Source organism: Salvelinus alpinus, chromosome 5 (genome assembly GCF_045679555.1).
Source record: "Salvelinus alpinus chromosome 5, SLU_Salpinus.1, whole genome shotgun sequence".
Classification (NCBI taxonomy): Eukaryota; Metazoa; Chordata; class Actinopteri; order Salmoniformes; family Salmonidae; genus Salvelinus; species Salvelinus alpinus.
Window position 1 is genome coordinate 34,200,913 of NC_092090.1, and position 16,820 is coordinate 34,217,732.

Below are 16,820 nucleotides of genomic sequence, written 5' to 3' on the forward strand. Positions count from 1 at the left end.
GCTAACCTTCAGCCCCCACCACCCAGCCAGCCACAATAATGAAATACACAGGGCCATATGAGTTTGGAGACACCGGTGGAAATAAATCACAGGCTGGCCTTAGAGAGAGGAGCTAAATGACTGACGGCCTCTGTCCTTACGTGAACTGAACTTCAGCGGCTAGGCTAGGCTAGGCTATACTGTCTTGTCTGTTTGATATTTCAATGTTATTCTTCTTTTTTTCATCTTTGTGAAAATGTAAGTGGCTGGAAGAATCCTGATAAGGTTTTAAAAGAGAGACATGTGGTGAGCAAACATGAGGGGTTTATCTCAGCGATGGAAAAGACTAGAAGTAAATATAGTGACTCATACACTATAAATATTATTATATGTCGAAGAATATTTAAAAAATCACACATTTTATGGTAGATTTCTTCAATTGTGTCCCCAGACTTGATTTGATTTTTAGTAAGGATCTCTTTTAGCCCAAGGGCTAGTGTTCCAAGAGTCCAAGACTCAAGTACGTATTCATCACATGCAAATATATGCATATTTTAACTTTGTGAAAGAATCACTGATTGGGCACCATTATATGTATGAATGATTAATGTTGTGGATATGAGTAATTGAACATAGGGACAATTGGATCTGTAGCTGCAAAGGCCAGGAGAGGCTCTATGGTCAATACATCCAATTTGTCATGCTAAGCTATTTGAGGACAACAAAGGAAGGGCTATACCAGACAGTGCATTTTGGGTATGCCAGTCATTATTGTTGGAATAGATGTGTAGAATGTTTAACTAGTGTTGAACATAAAGGTTAAGGTTTACTGTAAACAAGAGAAGCACAGTGAAAAGGTCTGCATGCTAAATTCATCCATCATAAAGCATTACAACATAAATGTCATATTACTCTGCAATATGAGGAACATTCATAGGATGAGTATGTCAAGGGGATAGATAGATGATACTGTAACTCCAATCAGTAAAGCGGTGCTCAACTGAACCCCCTAGCTGGCCAACCAGAAACAAACCCATATCAACACTGCCATCTGCTGGCTAACATCCCCTCCTGTTTTGTACATTATTGATAGAAGACATTAATAAACAGTAAACAATGTTAGTCCTGCCCATAAACCCCATGACCCCTATCAAACAGTATAAATGAGACCCCTGACAGACCGTAATTGCTGACCATAATTTCTACATGTGAATATCAAACATTAAGTGAAAGATTTTATGCCAATAATTAACCAAAATACATACTACTAGATACTTATTGAATAATAATCCTGTATTTGATTAATTTCATAAACTTTCATTTGGTGATCATTATGAGTGAAATGATCGAAGCGCACCAGTAACACCAGAATAGGTCACAGATTACTTCGCTTTCTCTGTAGACAGCGGGCTATTAACTTCAGCACCGTGGAGAGCAGCCGCCATGGAACGAGGGACACATAGCGATTGGATAATAATGTTAAGACGCAGATATCGCGAGTAGAGAGCAGTGTGCCTATTGGTCAGGACTGACGGGACAGCAGATTTACTGACAATGATAGGACAGCTACGGCATTGGAGATACATTACTTCCACGACCTCGTATAAAAAGTTAAATAACAGTGATTTACTCTACTTTATCTCTTCATTATCAAGCTTTGTCATTCCTTATATTCGATGAGGTGGAACTGATAGCATGCAGCCGAGGGACAGGACATTGTAAATAGCAACAGTGCGCTCAGGACAGGAGGTAAGCAGATTATGTTTCCAATGGAAGTCCGTAATTCCTTTAGGGTCAGTTGATCCCTATCAGGATAGCACTAACTTCAAAGATAGCGGGTTGACTTGAAGCGAGTACCGGTAGTATATGGGTCTATTCAGCGAATTCAAATAAAAACACCACGAATGTTAGGCCATGAAGACTCTGGCTGCTTTATTGAGTCTCCACTTTTACTCGCGCACCCGAAGGATCCCAGTTCTTAAACCCTGAAGAGCCACCATTGAGCCGATGCCACCAACACATCTCTGCGTGTGTGTCAGCAAATCTCTTCAATCGAATGTGACAAGTGACAACGTTGAGATTATAGATCTTGAAAACACTGCTTAGGATAAATAGCATAGCTACAGTATGTCACAAGTGGTGTCACACATAAACTGCACACTGGCATAATTGATCCATCTCTTTCTGTCAGTAGTCTTTGTTCAATTATTATGTTCGGCCTACTAATATAAGGTGCAAATACATTTCACCTGTGAGTGAGAAAGCTGATGTTTAGGGTTGTTACTGAGTTTTAGAATGACTGCATTTACAAAGCTACACTTTCTTTATTTGTAGGTTCAAAAGATTGAGGACCAAAACAATCTGAACAACAAAACCAACAGTCATGGCTGGTAAGGATTTGCATGAATTGAAATTGACACACAGTATGTATATGTTTTGGTACATGATCATGGTGTTCTATGAAAGTCATTTACTGTATTGTTTGGCTAGTCTCTGATCAACCAATCATACAGACACTAGTATCTAGCCTAGCATGACACACCTGCCAATGCCACTAATGTATGATTGCCATTTCTCCAGCAGAGAATAACTTCCCTCCAATACCGGGGTTCATCCCCCTGCAGCCATGTTTCTACCAGGACTTTGATGAGGAGATCCCTGAACAGCATCGCACCATGTGCAAGAGACTCTACCACCTGTGGATCTGTGAGTGCCCACTGCCCACTACCCACTACCCACTACCCACAGCCCACTACCCACAGCCCACTACCCACAGCCCATACTAGAACAACTCTAGTCAGCCACTCTGTCATAGAGTCCACATATTTAGGGGTTATGATCTCTTATTGCACTGTTATACTTCAAATCAAATCAAATCAAGTTTATTTTATATAGCCCTTCGTACATCAGCTAATATCTCGAAGTGCTGTACAGACACCCAGCCTAAAACCCCAAACAGCAAGCAATGCAGGTGTAGAAGCACGGTGGCTAGGAAAAACTCCCTAGAAAGGCCAAAACCTAGGAAGAAACCTAGAGAGGAACCAGGCTATGAGGGGTGGCCAGTCCTCTTCTGGCTGTGCTGGGTGGAGATTATAACAGAGCTATGCCAAGATGTTCAAAATGTTCATAAGTGACAAGCATGGTCAAATAATAATCATGAATAATTTTCAGTTGGCTTTTCATAGCCGATCATCAAGAGTTGAAAATAGCAGGTCCGGGACAGGTGGCGGTTCCATAACCGCAGGCAGAACAGCTGAAACTGGAATAGCAGCAAGGCCAGGTGGACTGGGGACAGCAAGGAGCCATCACGCCCGGCAGCCCCGTCGCACGTTCCCAGGGCTCAGGTCCTCCGAGAGAGAGAAAGAGAGAGAGAAGGAGAGAATTAGAGAGAGCCAAGATTTTCAAAATGTTCATAAATGACAAGCATGGTCAAATAATAATCAGGAATAAATGTCAGTTGGCTTTTCATAGCCGATCATTAAGAATTGAAAACAGCAGGTCTGGGACAGGTAGGGGTTCCATAACCGCAGGCAGAACAGTTGAAACTGGAATAGCAGCAGGGCCAGGCGGACTGGGGACAGCAAGGAGTCATCATGCCCGGTAGTCCTGACGTATGGTCCTAGGGCTCCGGTCCTCCGAGAGAGAGAAAGAAAGAGAGAAGGAGAGAATTAGAGAGAGCCAAGATTTTCAAAATGTTCATAAATGACAAGCATGGTCAAATAATAATCAGGAATAAAAGTCAGTTGGCTTTTCATAGCCGATCATTAAGAGTTGAACAGGTAGGGGTTCCATAACAGCAGGCAGAACAGTTGAAACTGGAACAGCAGCAAGGCCAGGTGGACTGGGGACAGCAAGGAGTCATCATGCCCGGTTTGCCGTGACGTATGGTCCTAGGGCTCAGGTTCTCCGAGAGAGAGAAAGAAAGAGAGAACGAGAGAATTAGAGAGAGCATACTTAAATTCACACAGGACACTGGATAAGATAGGAGAAGTACTCCAGGTATAACCAACTGACCCTAGCCCCCCGACACATAAACTACTGCAGCATAAATACTGGAGGCTGAGACAGGAGGGGTCAGGAGACACTGTGGCCCCATCCGATGATACCCCCGGACAGGGCCAAACAGGAAGGATATAACCCCACCCACTCTGCCAAAGCACAGCCCCCACACCACTAGAGGGATATCTTCAACCACCAACTTACAATCCTGAGACAAGGCCGAGTATAGCCCACAAAGATCTCCACCACAGCACAAACCAAGGGGGGGGCGCCAACCCAGACAGGAAGATCACGTCAGTAACTCAACCCACTCAAGTGACGCACCCCTCCTAGGGACGGCATGAAAGAGCACCAGTAAGCCAGTGACTCAGCCCCTGTAATAGGGTTAGGGGCAGATAATCCCAGTGGAGAGAGGGGAACCGGCCAGGCAGAGACAGCAAGGGCGGTTCGTTGCTCCAGAGCCTTTCCGTTCACCTTCACACTCCTGGGCCAGACTACACTCAATCATATGACCTACTGAAGAGATAAGTCTTCAGTAAAGACTTAAAGGTTGAGACCGAGTCTGCGTCTCTCACATGGGTAGGCAGACTATTCCATAAAAATGGAGATCTATAGGAGAAAGCCCTGCCTCCCGCTGTTTGCTTAGAAATTCTAGGGACAATTAGGAGGCCTGCGTCTTGTGACCGTAGCGTACGTGTAGGTATGTACGGCAGGACCAACTCGGAAAGATAGGTAGGAGCAAGCCCATGTAACGCTTTATAGGTTAACAGTAAAACCTTGAAATCAGCCCTTGCCTTAACAGGAAGCCAGTGTAGGGAGGCTAGCACTGGAGTAATATGATCAAATTTCTTGGTTCTAGTCAGGATTCTAGCAGCCGTATTTAGCACTAACTGAAGTTTATTTAGTGCTTTATCCGGGTAGCCGGAAAGTAGAGCATTGCAGTAGTCTAACCTAGAAGTAACAAATGCATGGATTAATTTTTCTGCATCATTTTTGGACAGAAAATTTCAGATTTTTGCAATGTTACGTAGATGGAAAAAAGCTGTCCTTGAAACAGTCTTGATATGTTCGTCAAAAGAGAGATCAGGGTCAAGAGTAACGCCGAGGTCCTTCACAGTTTTATTTGAGACGACTTTACAACCATCAAGATTAATTGTCAGATTTAACAGAAGATCTCTTTGTTTCTTGGGACCTAGAACAAGCATCTCTGTTTTGTCCGAGTTTAAAAGTAGAAAGTTTGCAGCCATCCACTTCCTTATGTCTGAAACACAGGCTTCTAGCGAGGGCAATTTTGAGGCTTCACCATGTTTCATTGAAATGTACAGCTGTGTGTCATCCGCATAGCAGTGAAAGTTAACATTATGTTTTCGAATAACATCCCCAAGAGGTAAAATATATAGTGAAAACAATAGTGGTCCTAAAACGGAACCTTGAGGAACACCGAAATGTACAGTTGATTTGTCAGAGGACAAACCATTCACAGAGACAAACTGATATCTTTCCGACAGGTAAGATCTAAACCAGGCCAGAACTTGTCCGTGTAGACCAATTTGGGTTTCCAGTCTCTCCAAAAGAATGTGGTGATCGATGGTGTCAAAGGCAGCACTAAGGTCTAGTAGCACGAGGACAGATGCAGAGCCTCGGTCTGACGCCATTAAAAGGTAATTTACCACCTTCACAAGTGCAGTCTCAGTGCTATGATGGGGTCTAAAACCAGACTGAAGCATTTCGTATACATTGTTTGTCTTCAGGAAGGCAGTGAGTTGCTCCGCAACAGCTTTTTCTAAAATTTTTGAGAGGAATGGAAGATTCGATATAGGCCGATAGTTTTTTATATTTTCCGGGTCAAGGTTTGGCTTTTTCAAGAGAGGCTTTATTACTGCCACTTTTAGTGAGTTTGGTACACATCCGGTGGATAGAGAGCCGTTTATTATGTTCAACATATGAGGGCCAAGCACAGGAAGCAGCTCTTTCAGTAGTTTAGTAGGAATAGGATTCAGTATGCAGCTAGAAGGTTTAGAGGCCATGATTATTTTCATCATTGTGTCAAGAGATATAGTACTAAAACACTTGAGTGTCTCCCTTGATCCTAGGTCCTGTCAGAGTTGTGCAGACTCAGGACAATTGAGCTTTGGAGGAATACGCAGATTTAAAGAGGAGTCCATAATTTGCTTTCTAATGATCATGATCTTTTCCTCAAAGAAGTTCATGAATTTATTACTGCTGAAGTGAAAGCCATCCTCTCTTGGGGAATGCTGCTTTTTAGTTAGCTTTGCAACAGTATCAAAAAGAAATTTTGGATTGTTCTTATTTTCCTCAATTAAGTTGGAAAAGTAGGATGATCGAGCAGCAGTGAGGGCTCTTCGGTACTGCACGGTACTGTCTTTCCAAGCTAGTCGGAAGACTTCCAGTTTGGTGTGGCGCCATTTCCGTTCCAATTTTCTGGAAGCTTGCTTCAAAGCTTGGGTATTTTCTGTATACCAGGGAGCTAGTTTCTTATGACAAATGTTTTTCGTTTTTAGGGGTGCAACTGCATCTAGGGTATTGCGCAAGGTTAAATTGAGTTCCTCAGTTAGGTGGTTAACTGATTTTTGTCCTCTGACGTCCTTGGGTAGGCAGAAGGAGTCTGGAAGGGCATCAAGGAATTTTTGTGTTGTCTGAGAATTTATAGCACGACTTTTGATGCTCCTTGGTTGGGGTCTGAGCAGATTATTTGTTGCGATTGCAAACGTAATAAAATGGTGGTCCGACAGTCCAGGATTATGAGGAAAAACATTAAGATCTACAACATTTATTCCATGGGACAAAACTAAGTCCAGAGTATGACTGTGGCAGTGAGTAGGTCCAGAGACATGTTGGACAAAACCCACTGAGTCGATGATGGCTCCGAAATACTTTTGGAGTGGGTCTGTGGACTTCTCCATATGAATATTAAAATCACCAAAAATTTGAATATGATCTGCTATGACTACAAGGTCTGATAGGAATTCAGGGAACTCAGAGAGGAACGCTGTATATGGCCCAGGAGGCCTATAAACAGTGGCTATAAAAAGTGATTGAGTAGGCTGCATAGATTTCATGACTAGAAGCTCAAAAGACGAAAACGTCATTTTTTTTTTTGTAAATTGAAATTTGCTATCGTAAATGTTAGCAACACCTCCGCCTTTGCGGGATGCACGGGGGATATGGTCACTAGTGTAACCAGGAGGTGAGGCCTCATTTAACACAGTAAATTCATCAGGCTTAAGCCATGTTTCAGTCAGGCCAATCACATCAAGATTATGATCAGTGATTAGTTCATTGACTATAACTGCCTTTGAAGTGAGGGATCTAACATTAAGTAACCCTATTTTGAGATGTGAGGTATCACGATCTCTTTCAATAATGGCAGGAATGGAGGAGGTCTTTATCCTAATGAGATTGCTAAGGCGAACACCGCCATGTTTAGTTTTGCCCAACCTAGGTCGAGGCACAGACACAGTCTCAATGGGGATGGCTGAGCTGACTACACTGACTGTGCTATTGGCAGACTCCACTAAGCTGGCAGGTTGGCTAACAGCCTGCTGCCTGGCCTGCACCCTATTTCATTGTGGAGCTAGTGGAGTTAGAGCCCTATCTATGTTTGTAGATAAGATGAGAGCACCCCTCCAGCTAGGATGGAGTCCGTCACTCCTCAGCAGGTCAGGCTTGGTCCTGTTTGTGGGTGAGTCCCAGAAAGAGGGCCAATTATCTACAAATTCTATCTTTTGGGAGGGGCAGAAAACAGTTTTCAACCAGCGATTGAGTTGTGAGACTCTGCTGTAGAGCTCGTCACTCCCCCTAACTGGGAGAGGGCCAGAGACAATTACTCGATGCCGACACATCTTTCTAGCTGATTTACAGGCTGAAGCTATGTTGCGCTTGGTGACATCTGACTGTTTCATCCTAACATCGTTGGTGCCGACGTGGGTAACAATATCTCTATACTCTCTACACTCGCCAGTTTTATACTACTGAGCTTTATACTACTTCATACTACTGAGCTGAGCCAAGAGAGCCTAGCCAAGCTGCGCTGGCCTGATTACTCATCAACCATAGTTGCTGGAACTGTGCTGGAAAGGAACGTGTAAAAGGAAAATAAGTGTGCCAGGACAGTACGCTTCAGGAAGCCACAATAGTGTGAAACAAGTTTCCGCTCTGTGCAGAGTTTCTGTGTAGCCCTCTCTCCAGTGTAGCCTACTGTTTAGATTAGATCATTGTGGTGAACACACGGGAGCTGACAGTTAACCTCTCCCATGCCACATGGGTTGTCTTCATCCACCACAGCTACAAAGAATGACGGAGGGTCTTCTGCTGTAACTAGATATGTGTAGGTCAGCGGTGGTCGGTGCCGTTTAAGATGAGGGAAGATTTTTTTTTTAAATGAGCATGAGCATGGACTAAATAAATGATTTAGTGACGTGACTATATGTGTATATCATTTTATCTAAAAAGGATAACTTTTTTACTGTTTCGCTATTTATATTTTTTCTGAAATTCACTGAGGAGGATGGTCCTCCCCTCCCTCCTCTGAGGAGCCTCCACTAGTGTGTCTCTCATCCAGGCCGGTGGGAGATTATGCATACGGTGCCCCTTCTTCTCATCTATTGACTTACATTTTATTCTCTCTGCAGATCCCCCCCCATTAAGTGATTAACATTTACACAGGTATTCTGAACCTCTGCGTTTGCACTTATACACCAATAACAATGTTGATGGAATAATGTGTTATATCCTTTCTGTCATTCCTTTTGTGTGTTGTGCATGATCTGCATGTTTGATGTTTCTATGAGTTTATGTTTCCATGATTTCAGTCATTCTAAAAATGTATTTTAATCCATTTAACTCACCTCATTGAATAGTCACCCTTGTTACATTAGATGTATTGGTCAAGAATAGACAGAATTGTACAGAAAACTCAAAAGTAACCAATTAAAATACTTCTAGCCTTCACTTCGTTTCTTTGCCTGAGATGAAAAAAGACTAATCACTTAATGGGTCTATTATTATAGCTCTGGTTGGGTTTGTAGTTTGGATGAAGGGATATCTCTTCCCTTTGTGGACCAGTAATTGAAGCTGATTGGCTGCCTGTGGCAGTTCTGTGGAGCAGGCTGGAACAGAACCTCTAGCTCACGCAGCGCTTTAATTACAACCAATTCGATCTTAAGAGGAGTAGGTTTGCTAGATTACTGAGACTTAGAGCAAAACAGAAGGGGAAAAAAATATGGACACCTGCAGAAAGGGCACTCAAGGAACCGGAGTGGACAGAAAGTGCACATTTATCTGAGAGCTGGTTCCCTGACTGGTGTTTTTATTATACTTTTGCATTGTTCTACTGGTGTGTATAACAGTGTGTTCTCCTGGTGGTGTGTTTTACAGTGCATGCAATCACCCTGGCTGTGAATCTGGTGGGCTGTTTTGTGTGGATGCTGGGTGGAGGGGGCGTGACAAATTTTGGCATGGCCATCATATGGTTGATTCTCTTCACCCCCTGCTCCTATGTGTGTTGGTTCAGGCCCATCTACAAGGCCTTCAAGTAAGTGGATGTCAGACACACTCATAAGGTATCCAACTACCATTAGATCGTTTTAAGCTATAACTAGGAACCATAGTTTTTCTTGATCAGGCTATGTGGTCAGGAAAACCCCCCCCAGTCTTACTATGACACCATTATGCTTGATCATAGTGATATACCGTCAGTCAAGGGAAATCAGTTACCGCCAAGCGAAATCTTGAAAAGGGATTTACTTATTAACAAGTACCACACTGTATAATGTGTTGTGTGTCCGTGTACTTACAATTCCTTTTTTTGTTCTCCTAGGACTGACAGCTCGTTCAACTTCATGGCATTCTTCTTTGTGTTCATGGCCCAGGTGGGCATCAGTATTATCCAGTGCATAGGGATCCCAGGCTGGGGAAACTGGTAAACTGGTTACACTTTCAAATCACCTTCAATAATAAGCCCATTATAAATGATTATACACATGTATAAATGCTTAAAAATGTTCCATAAAGTATTATAAATTAAAGTTATTGTGTTACCGACAAACTCTGTTTAGCCAAAACATGTATGTCTTTAAAACAACAGCGGTATAACCTCCTACATTACCACACCCTGTCATATCATTAACAATGCAATAGATGACAGTCAGGAAATAGCCTCACTCAGGACATTTATGACTTCATTCTGTCATTAGAGTTTAAGGCTGTTAAGGGCTAAATGTCACCTGGCTTCACTTTGATTAGCAGATATAATTGTAATGGCAGCTTCCATGAAGTGTATAAATGTCAACATTCAGAAATTGATGGTTTTATATGTGGGACACAAAACTTTTTCAAGGCTGAGCCAAGATATTAGCCTACTACATAAAGTGATCATGCTCTTTCCACGACATTGACTGATCAGGTGAATACAGGTGCAAGCTATGATCCGTTGTTGATGTCACTTGTTCAATCCACTTCAATCAGTGTAGATGAAGGGGAGGAGAAGGATTTTTAAAGAAGGATTTGAAAGTCTTGAGACAATTGAGACATGGATTGTGTGCCATTAAGAGGGTGAATGGACAAGACAAAATATTTAAGTGCCTTTGAACGGGGTATGGTAGTAGGTGCCAAGGTTTGTGTCAAGAACTGCAATGCTGCTGGGTTTTTCATGCTCAACAGTTTCCCATGTGTATCAAGAATTGTCCACCACTCAAAGGACATCCAGTCAACTTGACACTGTGGGAAGCATCAACATGGGCCAGCATCCCTGTGGAACACTTTCAACACCTTGCAGAGTCCATGCCCTGACGAACTGAGGCTGTTCTGAGGGCAAAAGGGGGGATGAAACTCAATATTAGGAAGGTGTTCCTAATGTTTGGTATACTTAGTTTACAGGGGCAAATGGTAAGTGTCTTCTTCTTCTTTACATCTCTCAGCGGCTGGCTGGCCACCATCTCTTTCTTCAGCTACAACCTTTGGATCGCCTTGCTGATGCTCATCCCCACCCTCTTTTTCACTGCCACGGCAACGCTGTCCTTCATCGCCCTCACCAAGGCAAGTTTGTATCATCTGTGTTACGTCACATCCATGGGACACGTGGAGCATGAAGATGTGCATGGTGATCTTTATGTCGCTCACTCATGCCCATTGTGCCGGCTGGTGCATAGGGCAGCAACAAAGGTCTCAATTGCTCTCTGTCATCTTTATGTGCAGCCTGACATTTTCCTGTCGTCCCACTGCTCCCTCTCTCCAGGTCCATAACTTCTACCGTGGCAGCGGGGGCAGCATAGGCAAGGCCCAGGAGGAGTGGACCACAGGGGCCTGGAAGAACCCCCACATCCAGCAGGCAGCTCAGCAGGCAGCTATGGGAGCTGCCACGGGGGCCATGATGCCGGACCAGCAGTACTCCAGCAACACCCCACAGTACAATGACAACCAGATGTAGGGGATAAAGTGGAGGGAGGGAAGCATGTCAAAGCATGAGCAGGAGTTTGGTATCTGTTTATCCCACCCCCCAAAAATGTGTCTTTATCACAGCCGCTCTTTCTATAGGCCATGGGTCTTCAACCTTTTTTTGCCCAGGGACCCCCTCCCAAGCAAACCGGCAACCCGGCAATCATACTTTAGCAAAAAAAAATCTTCTCACATGTCTTGTCTTAACATCAAGTGAATGATAATGGCAAGGAGAAGTAATCAACATTTTAAAAAATGTATAGATTTGGTAGATGGTTTTTCATTATTTTAATTGGGAAAGGAAGTGTAAACTCTAACATAGCCTATTAGCTAGAAAGGTAACTTAGCTGGTTAAACAAAGGTTAGCCATATGTTTGCAAAAATGTATGTCCATGTCAAGAAAGCTTACCAGCAGCCAGCGGCACTTGACGTACTGGTAGCCTCAGTATGTCAGATACTTCAGTGTCAGCTGGTAATTGGCTCCAGTGAGTGTAATTTGCTCAATATTAGGAGTTAAGAAACAATGTTGACATCATTAGAAAGAAGACATTCTCCTCTTTCTACTGTAATAATTTATTCTGTTGTTGCTAGCGATATACCCCTGCTATAGTGCACTACACTACACTACCACACTATACCAGCTGACTCTGAACACCCATAACGTAAAGACATTTCATGTTCTCAGCATCTACACTCAATTACAGTATCTGGTTTCTACTGTGCGATGTCATATTTCTGCTTCTGCTGCTTTGTTTTGATGTGTCACATCAAAGATGTATCCCTATCTTATATCACTGTGTTAGCAGGGCCCTGTGGCCACATGCACACAGCACCAACTCTGCTTGTCAGAACTCATTCTGATCACCCACTATCCTCTCCTCAATGCTCTTTGGGGGGGGTGGTGGTTTTTGGTAGCCTCCTCCTGCTCATGACTTGTAAAGTCATGCTCATGATATAGTATTTCAATTATATATTTGTTTGTTTTATACACTAAGTTACTGGACTCTAGGTTTTGTCGTGAATAAATGTATTCTTACATGGAAGAGAGCAATGTAAGACTGTGTTTGAGTGCAGTACCTTTTTTTTATCTACAGAAATTTCAAAGCGTATAAAATATTTTTATCACAGAAAGTAGCACAGAGATAACTTTAATATTTTACCAGGTGTGTTTATGTACAGTAGGAGATAGCTTATTTGGGGTATAAATATGTATTTTAAGAATGTATTCTTCATTAAGTGAATGTCAGCTGAACAAAAAGGGCTCTCCTCTAAGCCACCAGGGTGCTTTGTGATTCTCAGGTAAAGCAAAGCTATTAACACTGGACACAAACTGTGAACCTTTTCCCTTTATGTCCATGTGTATGTTTCTGATAGCTTATAGCTGAAAGTTTGAAAGACAGCTGAAAGATTACAGGCCAGTCGCATTTTCCTTATCCACAGTCATGGAAATGGGACTTTCTTCTTATAGTCTGAGAAGTAATGAATGCATACCAAAACACGGAACTCTTTTTAGGGGACTATTGTACAATATGTCTTTTGAGCAAGGATTTCCAAGCCTGTTCCTGGAGAGCGCTACCGTCCTGTAGGTTTTCGCTCCGGTCCTTATCTAGCGCACCTGCTTCTAATAATTAGCTGGTTGATCATCTGAATCAGGTGTTTTTACAACGGCTGTTGGAAGGAAAACCTACGGGAGGGTATCTCCAGGAACAGGGTTGGAGAGCCCTGCTTTAGATAGACGTGACATCTTAAGTAAATGAATCAATTTGAGCTATAAATGAATTGCTAGGATTTCACTTTTGTTTCTCGTTATGTAATTGTTTTGCATTGAATGTCTACATGTCTTAGAGGGTGCTCTTTTTAAAACGTGTTCTTAAATGTCTTGTCTGTGGTAGACAATGTTAGACAGCAATGTTGTACTACCACAGAGAGGCGCCAATGTTTCCTTTTATTTGTATGAGAGAAAATCCCTGATATACAAGCTGCCTGCGCTCAGTCGTCTGTCTATTCATACAGTAGACTTTAGGTCTATAGCTTAGTCAGTATTCAGTCAACAGCTCAATGGTTCCTGCTGTTCCCAGGTAGTAGCTACATGTGACAAGGAAGGAAGGGAGAGATAGAGCCTTGCATCTAAGTGGGCTCCAGTCAGCCTCAGCCTGGCTCATACTGCCCTCCTGCCACCACTCTCTCACAGCCCTCCTGCCACCTCTCTCTCATAGGGACAGATGGCTGAGCAAGCGGTCCCTGTGAACACATTACAGTGTGCTCTATGCTGTAGGGGAAAGAGAGACATTTATGGAGCAATATGGGTGCCACTTTCTCTGGGGTAGTAGGGGTTTGAAAATGACCTACATGGGCTCGTGTTGCGGGAAGGAGAGAGAGAGCAGTGGAAAAACAGTGTTCCCCAGGTGTTCATTAGTTCATGTTCTAGCTCGATGACTAACCTGGCCTAATCTATATATACCAAGGCCTCTTAACCCCTCAAGTAGCTGTATTCAACATTATTACAGTATGCACATTACTTTAGAGAAATCCCCCAAACCTATACTTCTTTTCTCTCCTACATCTAAAAGGAATCAGCTATGTACTCAGTGTAGGAACTGTGGTGTAAACTATGCAGATAACCCTTGACTATTGAAGGGATGTGTTTGCAAGTACAGTTGTTTGGGCTTCGGTTAGCCTGCGACTGATGTAAAGATGTGTAGAGCACTGTTGGCTTAAACTGTGATGTAATCAGTATTCAATTAGCTCCATCTCTGCAGTAATCAAGCAGAAGCATTGACCAAAGTGTTCCCCTTGTACACATTCATGTGCAACCACCACAGCTCATACCAGCAGATGCTGTTGCTTCTTTGTCATGTCCATGTCATTAAATGTGTGGGAGATCATTGAACTAGTGGGATTTCCTCCTTATGCTGATCATGTGAGATTGCGTGGTCATCTCGGAGAGGCAACTAGACAGTATTCTGAAGCACAGTTAGAAGGGGACTTTTATTCTAAAGTGTAAATGTTTTAGACTTAATTGTTACGTACATTTAAAAAATACAATTTGTCTTGTCATTTTATGTTTTGATTTCCCTTACGGACATTAAACAAACTCTATTTCATTTTACACCATGAATGTATATATATTTTCTGGTCTTTGTGTGTCTTGACTGTGTGTTGTTGGGAAGTGGAGCCATGGTATGAATGTTAGTTGGACTGTCTGTTAGTTGCTGTCACTGTAGTAGCTCTCCAGTCCCATGCTGATTTTGGAACCAGGCAGTTAAATATGCGTTATGATGGTGTTGCATAATTTCAGCCAGTAGTTTTGAAAGTAGTGCTCAGGAGCCAAAACGGGTCCCCGAAAATTGTGCGTTATTGTGTACAACGTCATCCATTTCATATAATATGTGACATCCCTCCCCCGCAATCAGTATGATATGTTACGAATTCCAATTCGTACAATATGTTAAGTGCTTAAAGGGGAATCTGCAGTTGCTATCAATTTGTTGACTTGAATTAATGAATTATTTATATGTACCCATTGAATCTTGAAGAATATAACTTATTCTTATTCAAATGAGATATTACTCATGAGCTTAGTTCAACTGTCGGTACGACCCAAAATATAAGCTTGTTTAACTCCAATGTTTGTTAAGAAAGTAAATGTAAACAAACACGATATAGACGAAAAACATGGTGAAAACTATAATTTTTATATAATGGATGGTCAGTGTTAGCTCTGGTTAAATTTCTCCAGCCCCATCCCTCAGCTTTTTACTGAAACAGGGAGCGGGGACATCACTTTGCTATTGATTAAACTGGTGATTGCCGCTTTAAGATCCCGTTTATCTCTTACTTGCTGTCTGGAAGTTATTCATTTCACTTGTTTACCCACCGTCTCTGTGCAGATCGTTAATCTACGGTCACTAAAGCATCTCACAATGTATGGCACCTATTTGTTGCAATTGCCCTGTCTTCGTTTTAATCAAAAAGTTGCATTTCATAATTAAAATGTGATGTTGAAATACTTTCCAAAACATTAAACACAACAAATGAAACCAAGAAACATTTTTTCTCTATCTCATGAGAAAACCTAGGTTGAGAATGTGCATCCAGGTGGCAGTGACCAGAGACTGCCTATAGGTGGCAGTGTTGATCCAGTGTGTGTGAGGGGTGGGCTGTTAACTGTTCAACCAGTTGTCCACTGGGGGCAGTATATGATCTGTGTTTTTCTCGCTCTGCCAGAGTTTGATTTCCCCAGATACACAGCCCTGAACACGAACAGAAAGACATCCCAGATAGTCAAGGTGATAAAAGCGATATGGCCAGCATTTACTTGTCTGGCTAATAACTTTACTCTTGGTAAACTCAAATTTACTGAGCACAATTTCACCCTGGAAATCCTCTGAGAAGGTGCCTCATCATAGATTAGATTCAAAAGCCCTTTAAATGGATTTATCTCTGGATGTCCCCTTGCTTTCCCGTTCTCCCTGTGTTGAGAGTGATAGAATCACTCAGAGGAGCTGGAGGAGAAATTACACAGTGATATAGGCACCCAGAGGACCCACTAGCAGTCACGGACCAGCCCTGTTATTGGTATAAACATGAAAAGCTATCTGTTGAATTGGGCCCACGTTTTATGAAAGAACAAGTCAGACAGATGCATTCTGGTTAATATGAAATAGCTTTGGTTGGCAGCTATGGAATTGCATCAATGATTCATAAACAACTAAGGTTGTATAGTGATAGTGCATATCATACTCAGCATGTTATAAGCATTTAGTAACATCAATAGTATTTAGACAGTTGTTGTTTTTAAAACATATTGTTTTGGCTTTCATGATAGTGTAGTAGACATGACTATACCAGGAACTCAGCTTAGCAACATCTCACCCAGGTCTTAAAGAAGATGTGAAAACTGCTCTCGGTGTTGAATTTACAACATAAAGTCAATAGCCATTCCTCAAAATGTGTCGGCATTAACTTTTGACCTGGCTGTGTATCCCCCTCCGCCTTCAATATTTTGATTACCGTTACCATGGAAAACTGCATCAAAATTCCCTCATACTGTTAACACATCTCTTCCCCATGATCAGTCCAGTTACAGTACATGAGAGGAGAGGGCGGTGGAGGGCAGTGTGAAGAAGGAGGGGGGTCCACACAGAGGTCACAGTGTATGACCTGGAGCAGGCCGAACACAGAGGGGCGTTATGTGCTACCATTCAGCAGAGAGACAGACAGAGAGTTCCCCATTCATGCTGTTCAAAACACCCCCAGGGACCTGGGCTGAGGGATCACACCCTGGCTACTGCTAAACCATGCTCTAAGAGGTGTGTGCCTGCGGTCACTCACCTAAACCAAACCTGGACTTCAGGCTTTCTCTCTGGGATCACTCAGGCATGTGA

General features: G+C 42.6%; 1 protein-coding gene across 2 annotated transcripts; it reads left to right on the forward strand.

Moving 5' to 3' along the window:
* Positions 1–1,550: 1,550 nt before the first annotated feature.
* LOC139575979 (secretory carrier-associated membrane protein 5-like) lies at positions 1,551–15,252 on the forward strand. 2 transcript variants are annotated; one of them, XM_071401513.1, is made up of 7 exons: positions 1,551–1,728; positions 2,314–2,369; positions 2,560–2,685; positions 9,376–9,532; positions 9,818–9,919; positions 10,917–11,034; positions 11,234–15,252. In XM_071401513.1, the coding sequence occupies exons 2-7, from the start codon at positions 2,363–2,365 to the stop codon at positions 11,423–11,425; spliced, it is 702 nt and encodes a 233-aa protein (XP_071257614.1). In that variant the 5' UTR covers positions 1,551–1,728; positions 2,314–2,362; the 3' UTR covers positions 11,426–15,252. The 2 variants fall into 2 exon arrangements, with proteins under 2 accessions (XP_071257614.1, XP_071257615.1); XM_071401514.1 differs by having other exon boundaries at positions 2,563–2,685.
* Positions 15,253–16,820: the final 1,568 nt, after the last annotated feature.